This window comes from Parus major, chromosome 1, assembly GCF_001522545.3.
Source record: "Parus major isolate Abel chromosome 1, Parus_major1.1, whole genome shotgun sequence".
Lineage (NCBI taxonomy): Eukaryota > Metazoa > Chordata > Aves > Passeriformes > Paridae > Parus > Parus major.
The window spans coordinates 11,213,635-11,227,852 of record NC_031768.1 but is presented as its reverse complement, the minus strand read 5'-3'; the positions used below and the strand labels follow the sequence as shown (position 1 = coordinate 11,227,852).

The window sequence follows — 14,218 nt, the reverse complement described above, 5'->3', positions numbered from 1 at the left end:
CTCCACTAGTTACTATATCTTTACTTACAATGAGGGAACTTTCCTCACAGTTTCAAAACAGATTTAGAACAACAGTGACTCAGAAGACATTATCTGATGAATTGTAATTGACTTGAGAATGACAGAACTGCAAAATTAAATTTAAATTCATAATGGATGTTTAAAAAATGGCAATGTGCTGATGAATTATGAGCCTTTACAGAGAAGTTAAGAAATGGGAATGACTAATTTTACAGTTTAAGAAGAAAATATATTTTGAATCCTTTTGCCTTCCACCCACTTTAGCCTTTATGAAAAAAAAAAAAAACGAAAAAAAAAAAGAAGAAAAAAGATAAAAAAATTAACACTGGTTTACAGAGAAGTAGCAAGCCAGAGATGATGCCAAAAATCTTTCACAACTACAGCTCTCTCCAAAGCCTGTAGTACAGAATGATTTCCCATAGAGACTAGGAGCTGCAAAAATGAACTGAGAGAAGGTTTGTGGACCAAATACGCTTGTTTTACCATTCCACTGAATTTTGATTCATTACTAGGTCTGATGGGTTAACACCTCTGATACCAACTGAGTGGGTTTATGCTTTTATCATATAAAGGATAATCCCTGTAAAGAAGAAATATGAGTTGACAATGGTTCCATTCTGTAATTGTTGCAGAGTTGAAATTAATGCTGTACCATTTAAAGAATGTTGATAATTTACTAAAAGACCAGAGGAAACCGAGTGAAGAGAATGCAAATAAACTTCTCCTGACAGGAGATGAGTGTGTTTAGTAGATGAAGCCCATACACATATGGGTATGTGTGTGTGTCAGTAAGAAAAGGAGCATTGATTTTGACAAGTTGAAGGGAACAAATATTCTAGAGCTATATCAAAATGTCAAATGTATTTTAAATCTGCGACAGCCCATAATCTGTGTAAAAAACTGAAGTATGAATTGATGCTGAAAAGCAGAATATCAAAATGTTGCAGGTGACTGGAAAAGTTGGAAATTTCCCATGAATATTTACTATCAGTATTAAAAGAAAAAAAAATAATTCTTTTTTTTTATATGACATGCACTCATCTGTCAGACACAGTAAAGAGTACACTTGCTAACAACAACAAAAGTAGTAATAATCAATGTCACTTCTATGAATTAAGCAGACAGATGTTATATTTAATAGAATAGCATGTTTTATATATATGCATGGTTTGAACACACTTTGGCAACCTTCAGATGGTTTTTTACCACTACAAAACCCTTTCCATTCCATTATTGCATAAGTTTACCCATATTAGTTCAGGGTAGACTGAAATGGAAAAGGGAATCCGTCATATTAGGAATCTTGACATTATTTCATTATATCCAGTCCTTGGATTTTGAAAACTTAGCCTTTTTCTTGTACTCCACTTTGCAAGGTTTCAGTGTTGGGAATATCTTTTCAAATACAATTTTCATCAAATATTCAAAGTTGTTTTTCACTAATTTAGTTTATGTCATATCTTTTAATGACAATACCTTATAGAAAAGTAATTAAATATCGTAACAAACTATGAAATTGTGGATAATATTTACAAAAAGAGAAAATTGCTGTGTCAGTACATTTTTGTTTGGATTTGTTTGTTTTGGAGAGATTGGTTTGTTTTTTTTAATTTTTGATTTTTTGGGGTTCTTTGGTTGGTTAGTTGTTTTGGGGGTTTTGGGGGTTTTTGTTTTCTTGCTTGGTTGTTTTGGGTTTTTTATGTGGGAGTTTAAAGAGATTACGTTTTTAATACAAGGGCCTTTAATTTTGGACCTATATTTACTGTATAAGCAAAATCATTTATCAGTATTGAAGGCATGAACATTATTGTTCAAAATAATTCATTATTGTTCAATATTGTTCATATTGAAACATAAGAAAAACCAAAGCCTTCTAGAAATAACAGGTATAAAACCAAGTCTCAGTCTACCCAGTAATAATCAAAACACTACATATGTGAATTTCTTTTTTTTCTAGCACCACTAACAGATAAACCACCAAAGCTTTTACACCCCTTGGAGAGTAAGCTAACAATTCAGGAGACCCAGTTAGGTAAGTAGAAAACATAACCTCTGTTCAAATTGTATGAAGGAATTTGATGTGTTAATGTGTGATGGTAATCTGATGGCATGCTGGCATGTATAATTTCATTGAAAAGTCATTAAACATATGTTGATTCCATGCAGAGATATATGATATATCATCTACAAAATTGTTGTTCACAAAAAAAAATAATCTTAATAATTAATACTGAATGCTAAGATTTTGGTTACTGATAGTAGGTTTTGTCTTGCTGAAAGTCAACTGTTACAAGAATATCTGAACTTTTCTTTCTAAACTTTTCCTTTTCTATATATTTATACATACTTACTGTGGGATTCATTGGGATTTTGTGATTTAAGTTCTGCTTGGAAGACTTTTGTGTTTTGTTGGCTGCTTAAAGAATTGCAAAGATATTCTATAATTGCAAAGGTTGTGCTGGGCAAATCATCCAGCAAACAGTGTTATCCTAACAGCATCTGATCATTCTGAATGCATGGATATTTATGTATAGATGAATGAAGAGAAATTTATGCATGATGAAAGCATTTTGTTTCACTTTTTCTAGTCTAGTAGGTGGTGGGTATGATTGGTCACCTTAGTGTCCTACTGCTGCAGAGGTAATGAAGTCTCCAAAAGTGAGTGCATGAGTTACCAGATATAGCAATTTGCCTCTTTTGTGGATTGGCAATGAGGGAAACTTGTAAGAAACAAACAGTAGGTTACACTGGAATTATGCTTTGGTGTCAGAACAGTAACCTATTGATAGATTTTCTGGTTTCTTGGATAAGGGAGAAAATGGAAACCAATCTGGTGGAAACAAATCTCATAGAAAAAATATATATAAATTATATATATAGAAATATATAGAAAAAATATATATAAATTATATATATAGAAATATATAGAAAAAAATAGTGCAAGTAAACTTCAGTACATTCTGCAACACAACATGAGAGAAAGCAGAAGGCTTGCAAATTAATTCTGACAGTCATTGGCAGGGCATTTTATGGTGATTACCAGCTTATTGCTAATAGTGGCCAGAGAATAACTCATCTTTTCTTTGATATTAGTAAACAATGACTTTGAATGGTTCAGACTATCCAGGTAAATTTCTGATATACTGATATACAAGTTTTTTTAGCACTTACTATATAGAAAAGAAGACATGTAGCATGTTTCCTTCTAGAGCTACTTTCTATTGTTCTGAAGGTACTGTTTCTGATACACTGATTCAGAAAATCTTTCCTGTATATCAGACCTAAATGATCTTACGTTGTTTGAACACAAGATATGGAACAGAGAACAAAGTGACTGCACATTTGTTTTTTAACTAATGTTGCTTACTGAGATATTTTTCATAAAAAAAAAAAGAAAAGGAAAACCAAAACCAAAAGGCATAACCTTTCTGGGCTTTGATGCTACTTTTTCAAGGTGAAACTATTTCAAGAAGCGTGTAATTGTTAATGGACAGATAGAGACTTTTTGTCTATGAATTTCAGAATTAATCTCAGTTTTGATTTCTTATAAAATAATTTGAAAAGAACTGGGTTTGAAAAAGACACTTTTCAGAAAACAAAATAATTGTTAGTGAATATAAAAGAGTTAACCCAAAAAGATCACTTTCAGATACAGATGGGAATGTCTGACCATAAATGAATGTGGTTACAATACTTAGCCTTATATCAAGAAGCTACAAGAATATATTAATTTGTTGTTTAAAAGCCCATGAAAAATCTGTGAGAACTGGAACAAATGAAAAAAATTGATAGTTCCCTAACATGAAAACTGTTTTTCTGCTCTTAGATTTAATGCTTTGGTCCTGCTGGATAACCTTCAAAAGGTCTATGTTTCCCTAGGGAAAGCCAGGGTTCAGTCCTGGGGGTCAGTTCATACCATGAAAAAAATGTGGAATATTTAATGACGGAGCAATGCCAAAGTTCACTTAGGTAGCTGTTGAAGCCAGGAGAATCCTACACAGTTGAGACTTGGAGTGACCATATTTTGTGACCAGTCTAGACACTGCCAGAAAAGGTTAGTCCTACAGAATGTATTTGCAATGGAGTGTTAGTCCCTTTCTTGGAAAATAAAAGAGTTGGTGGATGCTGGAGAAGTGGAATGGGTGGTATTCCCATTCCCAAAGAGAAGACAGAGAAAGGAAAAAGGATCTTAGGGCAGTCCAGGATTGCTTTAGCAGGTCACCAGTTGCTGGGAAGCTGGGGCAATCCCTGCTCTCCTCCCACATTTCTGTCCTCACCTTGCAGTCCTCCAGCTGGAGCTGGAAATGAAAGGGGTTACATGTGTCAGGGAATGTTCTGGGAGGTCACACCTGCCTTACAGGGATGTGTGTAGCTCCAGGTGCACACGATGTACTGAAAATTCAATAGTGATGGTTCACCACCAAATCCTCCCCTGCTGGCAGGCCCCTGTGCTGGGCACACTTGTGAGAACCAGTGCATTTAAATTGAGGTGTAGCTAACTCCCCAGACATATCTAAGAATAAGTATCTTATTCATTTGGCTCCAGCACTGCTGGGTGACACACATATGAGACACAGAGGCTTCCTCTATACACAGCAATTAAAACTAACATCATGGGACCACAACCTATTGTGTTATTACCTTATTTGACTTCCATAAAACAACACCAGACCAGGATGTGACTGCAGGAAGGAGTTTCTCTAAGAGGTGACTGATATGGCATAAGTCAGACTTGCTAAGGCAAAAGGTGAGAAACTGGGTTTGGAGAATCTGCACACCTCAATCCTAGAAACCCACAGGCTCCCATCACGCTCAAGTCATCCACAATTGTTTGAGAAAAAGATGTCATGCTATTCAGCTGGTATTTGGGACTCTGTTAAACATGGATGCACTGCAACCAGCAACTTTAGAGATGCAAAAATTATTGAGTATAAAAATATATAAGATTATGTATTTTGATATCTCATCAGAAATGTTTTTATTAGACTGAATAATAACCAGAAATTCGCAAGATAGAGGTGCAGGATAAAAATTGAAGTTAATTTTTCAAAGGCTTTTCATAAAAAATAACATGGAAAAGCTAAGGAATGAAGCACAAAAATCTAGATGAGGAAAAAAAGATTAGTTTTGGAATTTATGTTTTTTGTTTGTTACTTCACTTCCAAATTTGCAATCAATTACTTAATCCTGTTGCAAGGATAAGAAATGCTAATTACATTTAAGCTTTTCTCCTGTGAAGAGGGCTTTTAGGCAGATATGTGACCTCACTACAAACTACTTCTCTGGAAACAACATCTCCAGATAAAATATTATGGTAAATACACTCTTCAAAAGATTGTGCCTTGCAAAGGTTGGAGATGTAAGAGGAAGAGTGTTTTCAGCTCTGAGCTGCTCTGTGCTTTGGAAGCAGCACAGGCCAGGGAGAGAAAAGCTGGAAATGCAGGGGGGGAAGGCATAGGAGTGAGAAACATAATGACCAAGGAACTGCATTCTACAAGATCCTTCTTGCCTTCAACAAGATGAGCAAATCAAGTGTACAAATCCCTGATAAGACTCCTTTGTTATAATGAAAACACAAACACAGACCTGTTCAGGAAGGAGTTAATTAACATTGTTCCTTATATATCAGAAATCCCAAAACTTTGGGTAACTATATTTTTAATTATAGAGTCATGTAGATATTTATGATAGAAATATGCCATATCCATTATGTGTAAGTTTATTTATAAAATTGCATTCTGGGATTTTTTTATTGGTAAATTCAGAGTCTTTTCAGTTTCACCTTTCAGGTTACAGTGTTTTTCACACCAACACTGTCCAATATGTGCCCCACCAAGGAAACAAAGAATTATTACCATGACTCAAAAAAGTTTGATTTTAGTTGAACCAGTTGGTTCATGTCATGTTACTAAAGAAGACAAATGTGATTTCACATCAGACAGTGATGGATCTGGATTAAAAAATTACAGAACATGAAATAACCATTTTAAACACCTCACAAGGTAATTGGCCTCTGTCCTCCCCACTTTTTCAATGTGTTTCCTGATTTTGCACAGGGGTGCAATTTGACATGCCAAATTCACCCAGAAAAAGAAAGCTATTGTTGAATTGTTTTTGGCTTAATGTTAGAGAAGATAAAAAAACAAACAAAAAATTAAACAAAAACAAACAAAACAAAAATAAAAAAAACCAAGAAACAGACCAAAAAATCCCATTCAAACCCCCTAAAAACCCCAAAAAACTAAAAAAACAAAAATTACAAGGAATAAAGTATTGTCAGCACTATATGATAAAAATATTTTTTACTTATCAAGAATCCAGACACTTTCTCTGTCAACTGAATAAAGTGAATTTTCCTGAATTGTATCCAACCCAAAACATTACTTGTGACCAAATACACAATCAATACCTGTCCTGTTTTTATACAGGGCATTATTTTGATAAAATTAAATTAACTATTACATAGTGAATTGGGGATTTCTTCTTTCTCACCCTTCCCTGCACAGATTTAAGAAAAAAAATTATTGAACTACTTTTAGTATGTAATTTCCACGGTAGAAGAAAGAATCTCCCCATCAGAGACAGATGAATGTTTGTTCATTTATAGCACTGTTTCATAAACATCTTCCACCAAAATTGACCTTGTTAATGATAAAAGCCATCCTTAACTAGATTAATAGAAGAAGATGTATAAATAAATTAACTAAAGTGATATGCAATAACCAGTAATCAGTGCCTCCTTTCAGGATGAAAATTGAATGGAAAAATATTGAGAATTTTAAGTTTTATTTCTACAGATTGAATGTAACTGGTCTATTCACTCTGCAATATGGACATATTTTTTCATTATATGAAGATTTTCAAGTTTATTTGATTAATCGAATGTCTTTAAACAAAATTGAACCTTTTTTTTGATCATGTGTTTCAATTGGACACTTGTTCTTTGATATATTCTATGATTAGATTAACATAATATGGGCAACAGCTTCACATGGGAATAATTAAAACTGAAAATTCAAAATTTACTTCTTCAATATCAACTAATTTTTTTTTCTATTTATATAAGGGCTTGGATTATAATTTCAAAATACAACTTGGAGTGTTTTAAAAAAAATATGAAAAATAAAAAAGTCTTTTTTTCTGAGCTATTTATTGCTCAAAATTTGATTTGAATAAACTAATGTTTAAATTTTTTTCCTTGAGAAGTTTATAACCTCATTGTTCTGAAATATTTTGGTTTAATATTTTATCAATTCCTGGGCTATACTCACCTAATGAAACATTAGGAAAAAGCTTTGTTGAAAAACTCACATAGTTAATGACTTAACTGCAGACTAGTTCATTGAAAGTGAAATGTTTGAAATCTAGTGTAAATGGATAAAGAATATATATGCTGTTAGCTTTTGGGAAAAACAAGAAGCCAAACCACAACAAAACCTCAAGCAAACAAACAAAAACAAAGAAACAAAACTAAAAGTGTCTGACAATTTTTCCTACCAAGATATAGACGAAAATAGAAACTAACCATTCAGGAAAACATTACAGAGGGAAATATTTATCTGATTAGGGCAGAAGTTTGCATATTGCTGTTAATTTTGCTGTCTTTTTGTCAATGGCAATAGCCAGAGCTGCCCTCTTATTGTAGGCTCTGAGCACCTTTATGGGGGGACACATGGAAAAGTGGAGAGCCTCTGAAGTGTCAGAATCAGCAATAATAACAGCACTGAAGGGGCTTTAGTCAGTTTAAGCACATTTAAAGTGCTTAAATAAATATTAGTATTATCATCTGTTTTTTTTATAAATGTGACCAAACAGGATCATTTAGCTGGAAGGGAAGAAATTATTTTTGAAAAGTTCTCTTTATTTCTCTGAAGCAGTACTATTAGGGAGTTCAGAATATCAAAATACCTACTTTAGCATGCATGTGCATTTTTTCAGTTAATCCAGATGCATTCTGACCAAAATTGCATAGACTCTTTTACATGTTCAACTTTAAAGAGGAAAAATAAATTTAATTTTTTTCTTGACATTTTCAACTCATCTTTCAAATTCCAAAGGCAGAAGTATAACATTAAAATGTGCTCCCAAAAAGGATCTTGACTTGGGAAGAATAAAAAATCTAGTGAAGATGGTGAAAAGGGAGGTTTTAATCTCTAAAGTCTTACTATTAAAAAAAAAAAAAAAAGTGTTTGCAAGGCACCTTACACTCCCTTCTTTAAACTTTTAATCTTCAGGTTATGTTAATCCAACTATTCTGTAGTTGAGGCTGTCCATGAAGTGCCTAATATCGTTTACTGAAGAGAGAATAATTGAATTAGAAACATTCAATTGCACTAAAGACAAGTTTGCAGTTACAGCTCAGTGACACCATGTCAACTGATTATACTTCCACTCTTTTTCCCAATTTAATCAAATCCTGAAAGGTTATGGTTAAGATATTAAAAGTAGCATATGCATTTTAAAGCCTTCTTTTTCTCTCTTTATGCACTTGTATGTGCCTGAGAATAAATGTATATACTTGTATACTTAATCTCCCCCTATATATATATATACTTATGGACAAAATTTGTTGAACAAAATGCATTTGTCCAAATTTTATCTCACTTTATCAATGCTTTCTCTGAGACACATTTGTCTGATTTAATGGTGGAAGAGTAAAACTTTTTTAATCACGGTAGGTTATAATCCATTGAGAAATGTTTTCTGTAGAGCACTATATACCATAATTAGCTGTGTTAAACATCTAAACAGGGTTCAATGAGATCAAAAGTGTCTGTTCTGTGTCTCTGCAACTATGTACATTTGATTTTTATGTAAAGATTAGATATATGAGAATATTACATTTCAAATTACCTGTGCAATATAACCAGTTTATTTTGATAATAGGAAAGACTATGAAACTTGAGAAGAATTTCCATATTAGTTGGATAATCCTGAAGACTGGGTTCCTATTAAAGACTTAAACAATCAAAAATCATATGTTCCTTACTAGAGAGGTAAAATATACTCAGATACAGCAAAACCTTTGTAGGAATGCTCTGTGGCAGACAACAGGATGTAAATTATTGTAACCAAGATCGTATTAAGTCCACATAGCAAGGAATGGAATTTAGGCACATATAGTACATTATTTCATGTGAAATTACAATCCTAAAAAGACTTTAATTTTATACATTTGAAACATCAGGACTTATATTGTTCTGCAATAATATTTGACAGATTTTTTGCTTCAAGCTATACTTTGTGGTTTGGAATGATATGTTGGGACTTCATCATATAGTTGCTGAAAAACAAACGAGTGTTTATTTGTGTTAAAAAAAACCCAAATCATCATACAATACTGCTGTGCACAAACATTGAAATGTTAAACAGCAAATGTCAAACTCAAAATTTAATATTGTATATCTTCATTAATAACTGTATTTAAATTAATAACTCCTCCAGAATATCTTGCTATAGGGATACAGCTCTCATGTGAGCAGCAAAGTTAATTATATATAGAGGTGATCTCAAGAATGTGTTGGTGAAATGACAAAGAGTAGTACAGCTTTTAGTCAGGAATTTATAGTTTTTACAGGAATTAGTCTGTTTTCCAGGACTAATTATTTCTAGAATAAATACTTTCCAGCCTTATCTATAAGTCAGCATGTGCTCAAGGAGTTTAAAAGAGTAGTTTTACATGAGGCTGCATTAAACCCTGCTTTTGTCTTCAGCATGTTGTGGATTTCTGTTAAGTTCTGCACACAGGTTTCATTCTGAAAAATCCATCTAAATCTTCATGCATTCTTAATGGGAAAAATTATCAGGGATTTGAGAATTTATCAGGTCACTAGAAAATAGAAAGCTGTTTGAAGGAGCACTGAGGGCCTGGAGGGTTTAAAGGCTTTTGATAAACTCTTCTAGTTTAGAACATAGTAGTGTGAATAGTTGAAGCAATCAGCTGAACAGGATCTTTTTTTATATTTGTTAACAGATGTGTAACACTGAGACTCCAGACTGTGCATTCTGAAGTGCTATTCTTGTCTGGTTTCATAAGATACTATGGATGAATACAGAGGGTATATCATCTCAAGATATAGTCAACACATATTTGTCATCAATATCCAATTTGTTACCTGTGTAATTTTACATATTTAATATCTGAGGAACTTAAAAATAAAAAAAAATATATACTCACAGAAATTAAACTTGGTGTTATATAGCATAATTGATATTAAAACATGAAAATAATTCCAAGAACAATTAACATATGGCATGTATTATAAAGCTTTATATAGCATTTTTTTAGTAATGAATGTGTGATGAGTTGTAGGTCAGTGCACTCCTTTGTTTTGGGATAGGCTTGGGAATATTAGGATGCACATGGTTATTAGTCTGAATTTCATATTGACAAAAAAAGACTGGCACTGTGTTTAATGTTCACATGCCAAGCATAACTGGAGTCCTGTATCTGTCTGAGAATGCTCTAAAGAATTATAAACAAAAGATAACAGAACAGTACTTTCCACAATCTGTCCTCTTTTAATTTTTTATTCTTTTGTCTAAGGAAAAATTCTGGCAATGGACTACTTGGTACTTTTGTTCTTTGCCACACAAGAAAGTAAAATATCACCTGAAACAAGAGGTTTATTGAGCACTTAATTTTCGTGCCAGTCTGAAAATATGCACTAATAAAAGACCCCAGGTCTTAAACACGTGTCTCACTGCTCAGAGGTAACTCTTGGGAACCATGGAACTAGGAAGTCATAGGAGAGAGAAGGCATTCAGTTCAGTAAACCCAAAATTTAAACTTAGAGGATGTAGGTGTTTGTGAGGCCTTGAGCATTTACCTGGAGCTCTGCAGCAAATGCCACCTTCTAATGAATCAGTCATTCCATCTGCTTAATTGTAATAATAATACCAGTATGCTGGTGTCATTCCAACAGCTAGTTTACAACAACTGAAAATATTGGAAAAGAAATATTAGACAAATGTTATACTTACCATGAAAGAAAACTTATCAAGTGACTATTCATGTTCACTAAAGAAATAAATGAAGCACATACTTCAGTTAAGCACATTAGGCTTATTTGGAAAAAATTATAACAAGCATTGCTAAATTACTTCTCAGTACACTAATGTAATGAATAGATTGAAGATGTGAGGCTTTAGGGTTATAAGTTTTGTTTCTTTCACAGCTTTCAAAGCAATTAATTTGAAGTAATAAATGCTTGTAATTTTTAATCATTCATTCACGGTCAGATTTTCATGAGATATCTAAAAGCAAGCATGGTACATTTCTCCTCATTAAAAGTCAGAGGAGGACTAGCTTCTTGGTGCTGATTATATAATATGGTTAGAGATTGATACAAATATACCTATAGGTTTATAGTGGAGAATCTTTATGGGTTTCTTGTGTGTGGCTTTAATCTCCCGTAAGTTTCTATTAAACAGAATTCATCCCATTAAGTAAAAAAATAGAGGATTTCTATTTGCAAGACCTTTTCAACTCTTAATAAAGATATTCAATACTCATATAAAGCAAGATAACTTAAAAATACAACAGCCAATTTTTTTTTATTATTTTTTGCCTCTTTCAAGTGGCAATTAATCTCAGCTGATATTTTATCTTAGCTGCAGTGTCCAACATGCCATTTACAGGCACCCAATGCTTTGGAAAGGTCAGGCACTCAAAAAAGCTTATAAATGCAAATACTTTGCATTATGCCATACTCAAATCAGTGAGATTATTCTTCTTTGTAAAAATAAACAAACAGAAGTTACATTTAGAAGGGCAAAATCCAAGACAAAGTATTTTGGAACTACTGCCACAGAATTGATTATCTTTGGGGTTTTTTTAGAATATTCAGAGTAATTTACTTACTACAGTGAAGACACATGCAAATATGTTACCAACAATAATGGTTCAACCTAGTTTAAATCAAAAATTAAAATGAGGACTAAAATGTTAATGGAGGGATAGGTACAAGGCAGAACTCAGTGTATTCGAAAGACTACTGAGAGTGTTGATACTCATTGCAATTCACTTCCTGCATTTTATTTTTATGACTAAAAATCACATCTTTTTTCAGAATTGTTTTATTTGGGGAGTTCCTTGTATCAGTCTGTCCCTGAGGTAAGGAGGGAACTGGAGGTAGAAAATGGAGTGTGGTTTCCATGGCAGACTGAGCCAGCAGTTCAACAGGGAAGTGACCATACAGACTCCTACTTGTACACAAGAAAGAGGCCAGGGGAGGAGGAAAATACTGCTACTGTTTCCTGCAGTTTCTGGACATGCAAACCCAATGGACTTGTTATCTGTTTAAAATGATTCTGACACAGTCACCATGTTAGAGAAAATTAGCAAAAAAAAACCCCAACGTAAACCCTCTTTTAGGGTAAGATGCACAAAACCTACTAAGATACCTAACCTCTGTTGCTGTCAATACAATTGTGTTCCTGCTATTTATATATTGTGGTGCTCACTTTTTTCAGTTGTGACCTTTGGCTCAAACAGGCCCCTGAATTAGTCAGTAGAGCCTCTTGAGAGGACACAGTTTCACCTGGCAGCTATGCTAGCCATTAATGGTGTGATGTTTCAGGATTGCTTTAAAGAGGTGTAAATCTGTGCTGCTCTGACACCTGCCTCCTGTCACACTCATATTTCATCCAGCTTCAGCACTCTTACTTACAGGGCTGAAAAGCGATTTAAAGGAAAGAGAACCAATTTAAACAATTTTTGGGTTTGTATGCTGATAGTGACATGAGTGCATCAAATCCTCCTGCATGTCAAGAGTGGGAATTATAGCCAGTTAGAAAAGATGGGAGAAGGTGTTTTGGCCCAAACTGATTATGAAACATCAGTTTCATAATCCACACTAGGTCATAGTAAATTCACAAAAAATGTCAATATAGGGCAAGAGGCACCTGTATGACATCATATCACAGCAGAGTGGAACTGCTTTGCAGCTACCTGCACCTTCCCATCAAGGTGGCTTTGCTGGACTTTGGCAAACTGACAACTTGTTCCATTCCCTGTATAGGATTTTAGACTACTTTTTCAGACATCTGGGATGACATACCTGAACCTGGAGTGTGTGAATGTCTTCTTTCATGACATCTCTACATAACAGGTGAATGAATGCCAGGTTCCAAAAATAGAAAAAAATAGAGCTTTCAGAAACATTTTCCATTGAGCCATTTAACAAGAAGAATTTTATAGGAGGAAATGGAAGAGGTGTGGTATATCATAGAAATTTATAGCCCAGGTCTTCTAATGTGTTTGCATTTTCAACTGCTAAATTCATTGAAAAGTAGCTCCATTAATTGAGATGTGTTAATGATTTACCATGACCATGACAAGGACATCATTATTTTGTTATTATTTAAAACTACATTGAATCACACTGCTACTTAATTGTCTATCTGGTATCCAGTTAAAGGAGCTTGAGAGCAAAGCAGACACCTAACTGTGATAAAAGGAAAAAGAGTATTACTCATATCAACTCTTTAATTAGATGTTAAGTTTGTTTATCCATTGTTCTTGCTCTATCTCCTTTGTACTCCTCAATATGAGTAACAAGCACACTGGATGATGGTTCTTGTTTTTCAGCAGAAGTGCACATGATATGTTAGTGATACTGAGAACAACATAGCAAATAGTTTTTGATGGTCATACTTCCACAGCTCAGCAAAATTGAAAAACAATTTTAATTTAAGAAGACAATATTTTCTTTGGTACATTTTCTGTCTTCTAATGCTGCCATGTCAGCAGGCATTTTTTAGCTGTTCCACTTAGTGGCATGAAAAAAAAAAAAAGTTTCTGCATTGTTTTGTTATGAAAAAATGCACTGATTTTAATACAACCTTCACAGTAAGGTTGTTGACTCAAAGTAAAAAGTTGATTAAGTATTGTATGTTTAAAGTTAGGATTGAGGGATATCTCATTTTTACTTTTGTCTCACTTTATGTTACAGGCAATTATCAGTGAAAATGGTTCTAAATTAATAATTTTAAATCACTTTGCTTTTGAAATTCTTCCCTTTTTCCCTTACACTGGAAACTTGACTTTTCTGTAGGAAAATTGAGCTGCTGTGTCCTCACTGCTCCTGCCAAACTACCAAAGCCCCACCCTCACTGCATTCAGTGAGCACACATCCTTTTCCTCAACTCCATCCTCATGTAATTGGAAAATAGACTTCCAGCCTGAAGTAGACCA

At 33.6% G+C, this 14,218-nt stretch overlaps 1 protein-coding gene across 1 annotated transcript in view; it reads left to right on the top strand.

Annotated features, from left to right (window-relative positions):
* IL1RAPL1 (interleukin 1 receptor accessory protein like 1) overlaps positions 1-14,218 on the top strand; it is a 678,633-nt gene that overhangs the window by 509,944 nt on the left and 154,471 nt on the right. The window contains exon 6 of the mRNA XM_015624648.3: positions 1,979-2,053. Within this exon, the coding sequence (XP_015480134.1) occupies positions 1,979-2,053 (75 nt within the window). The remainder of the gene's footprint in view (positions 1-1,978; positions 2,054-14,218) is intronic.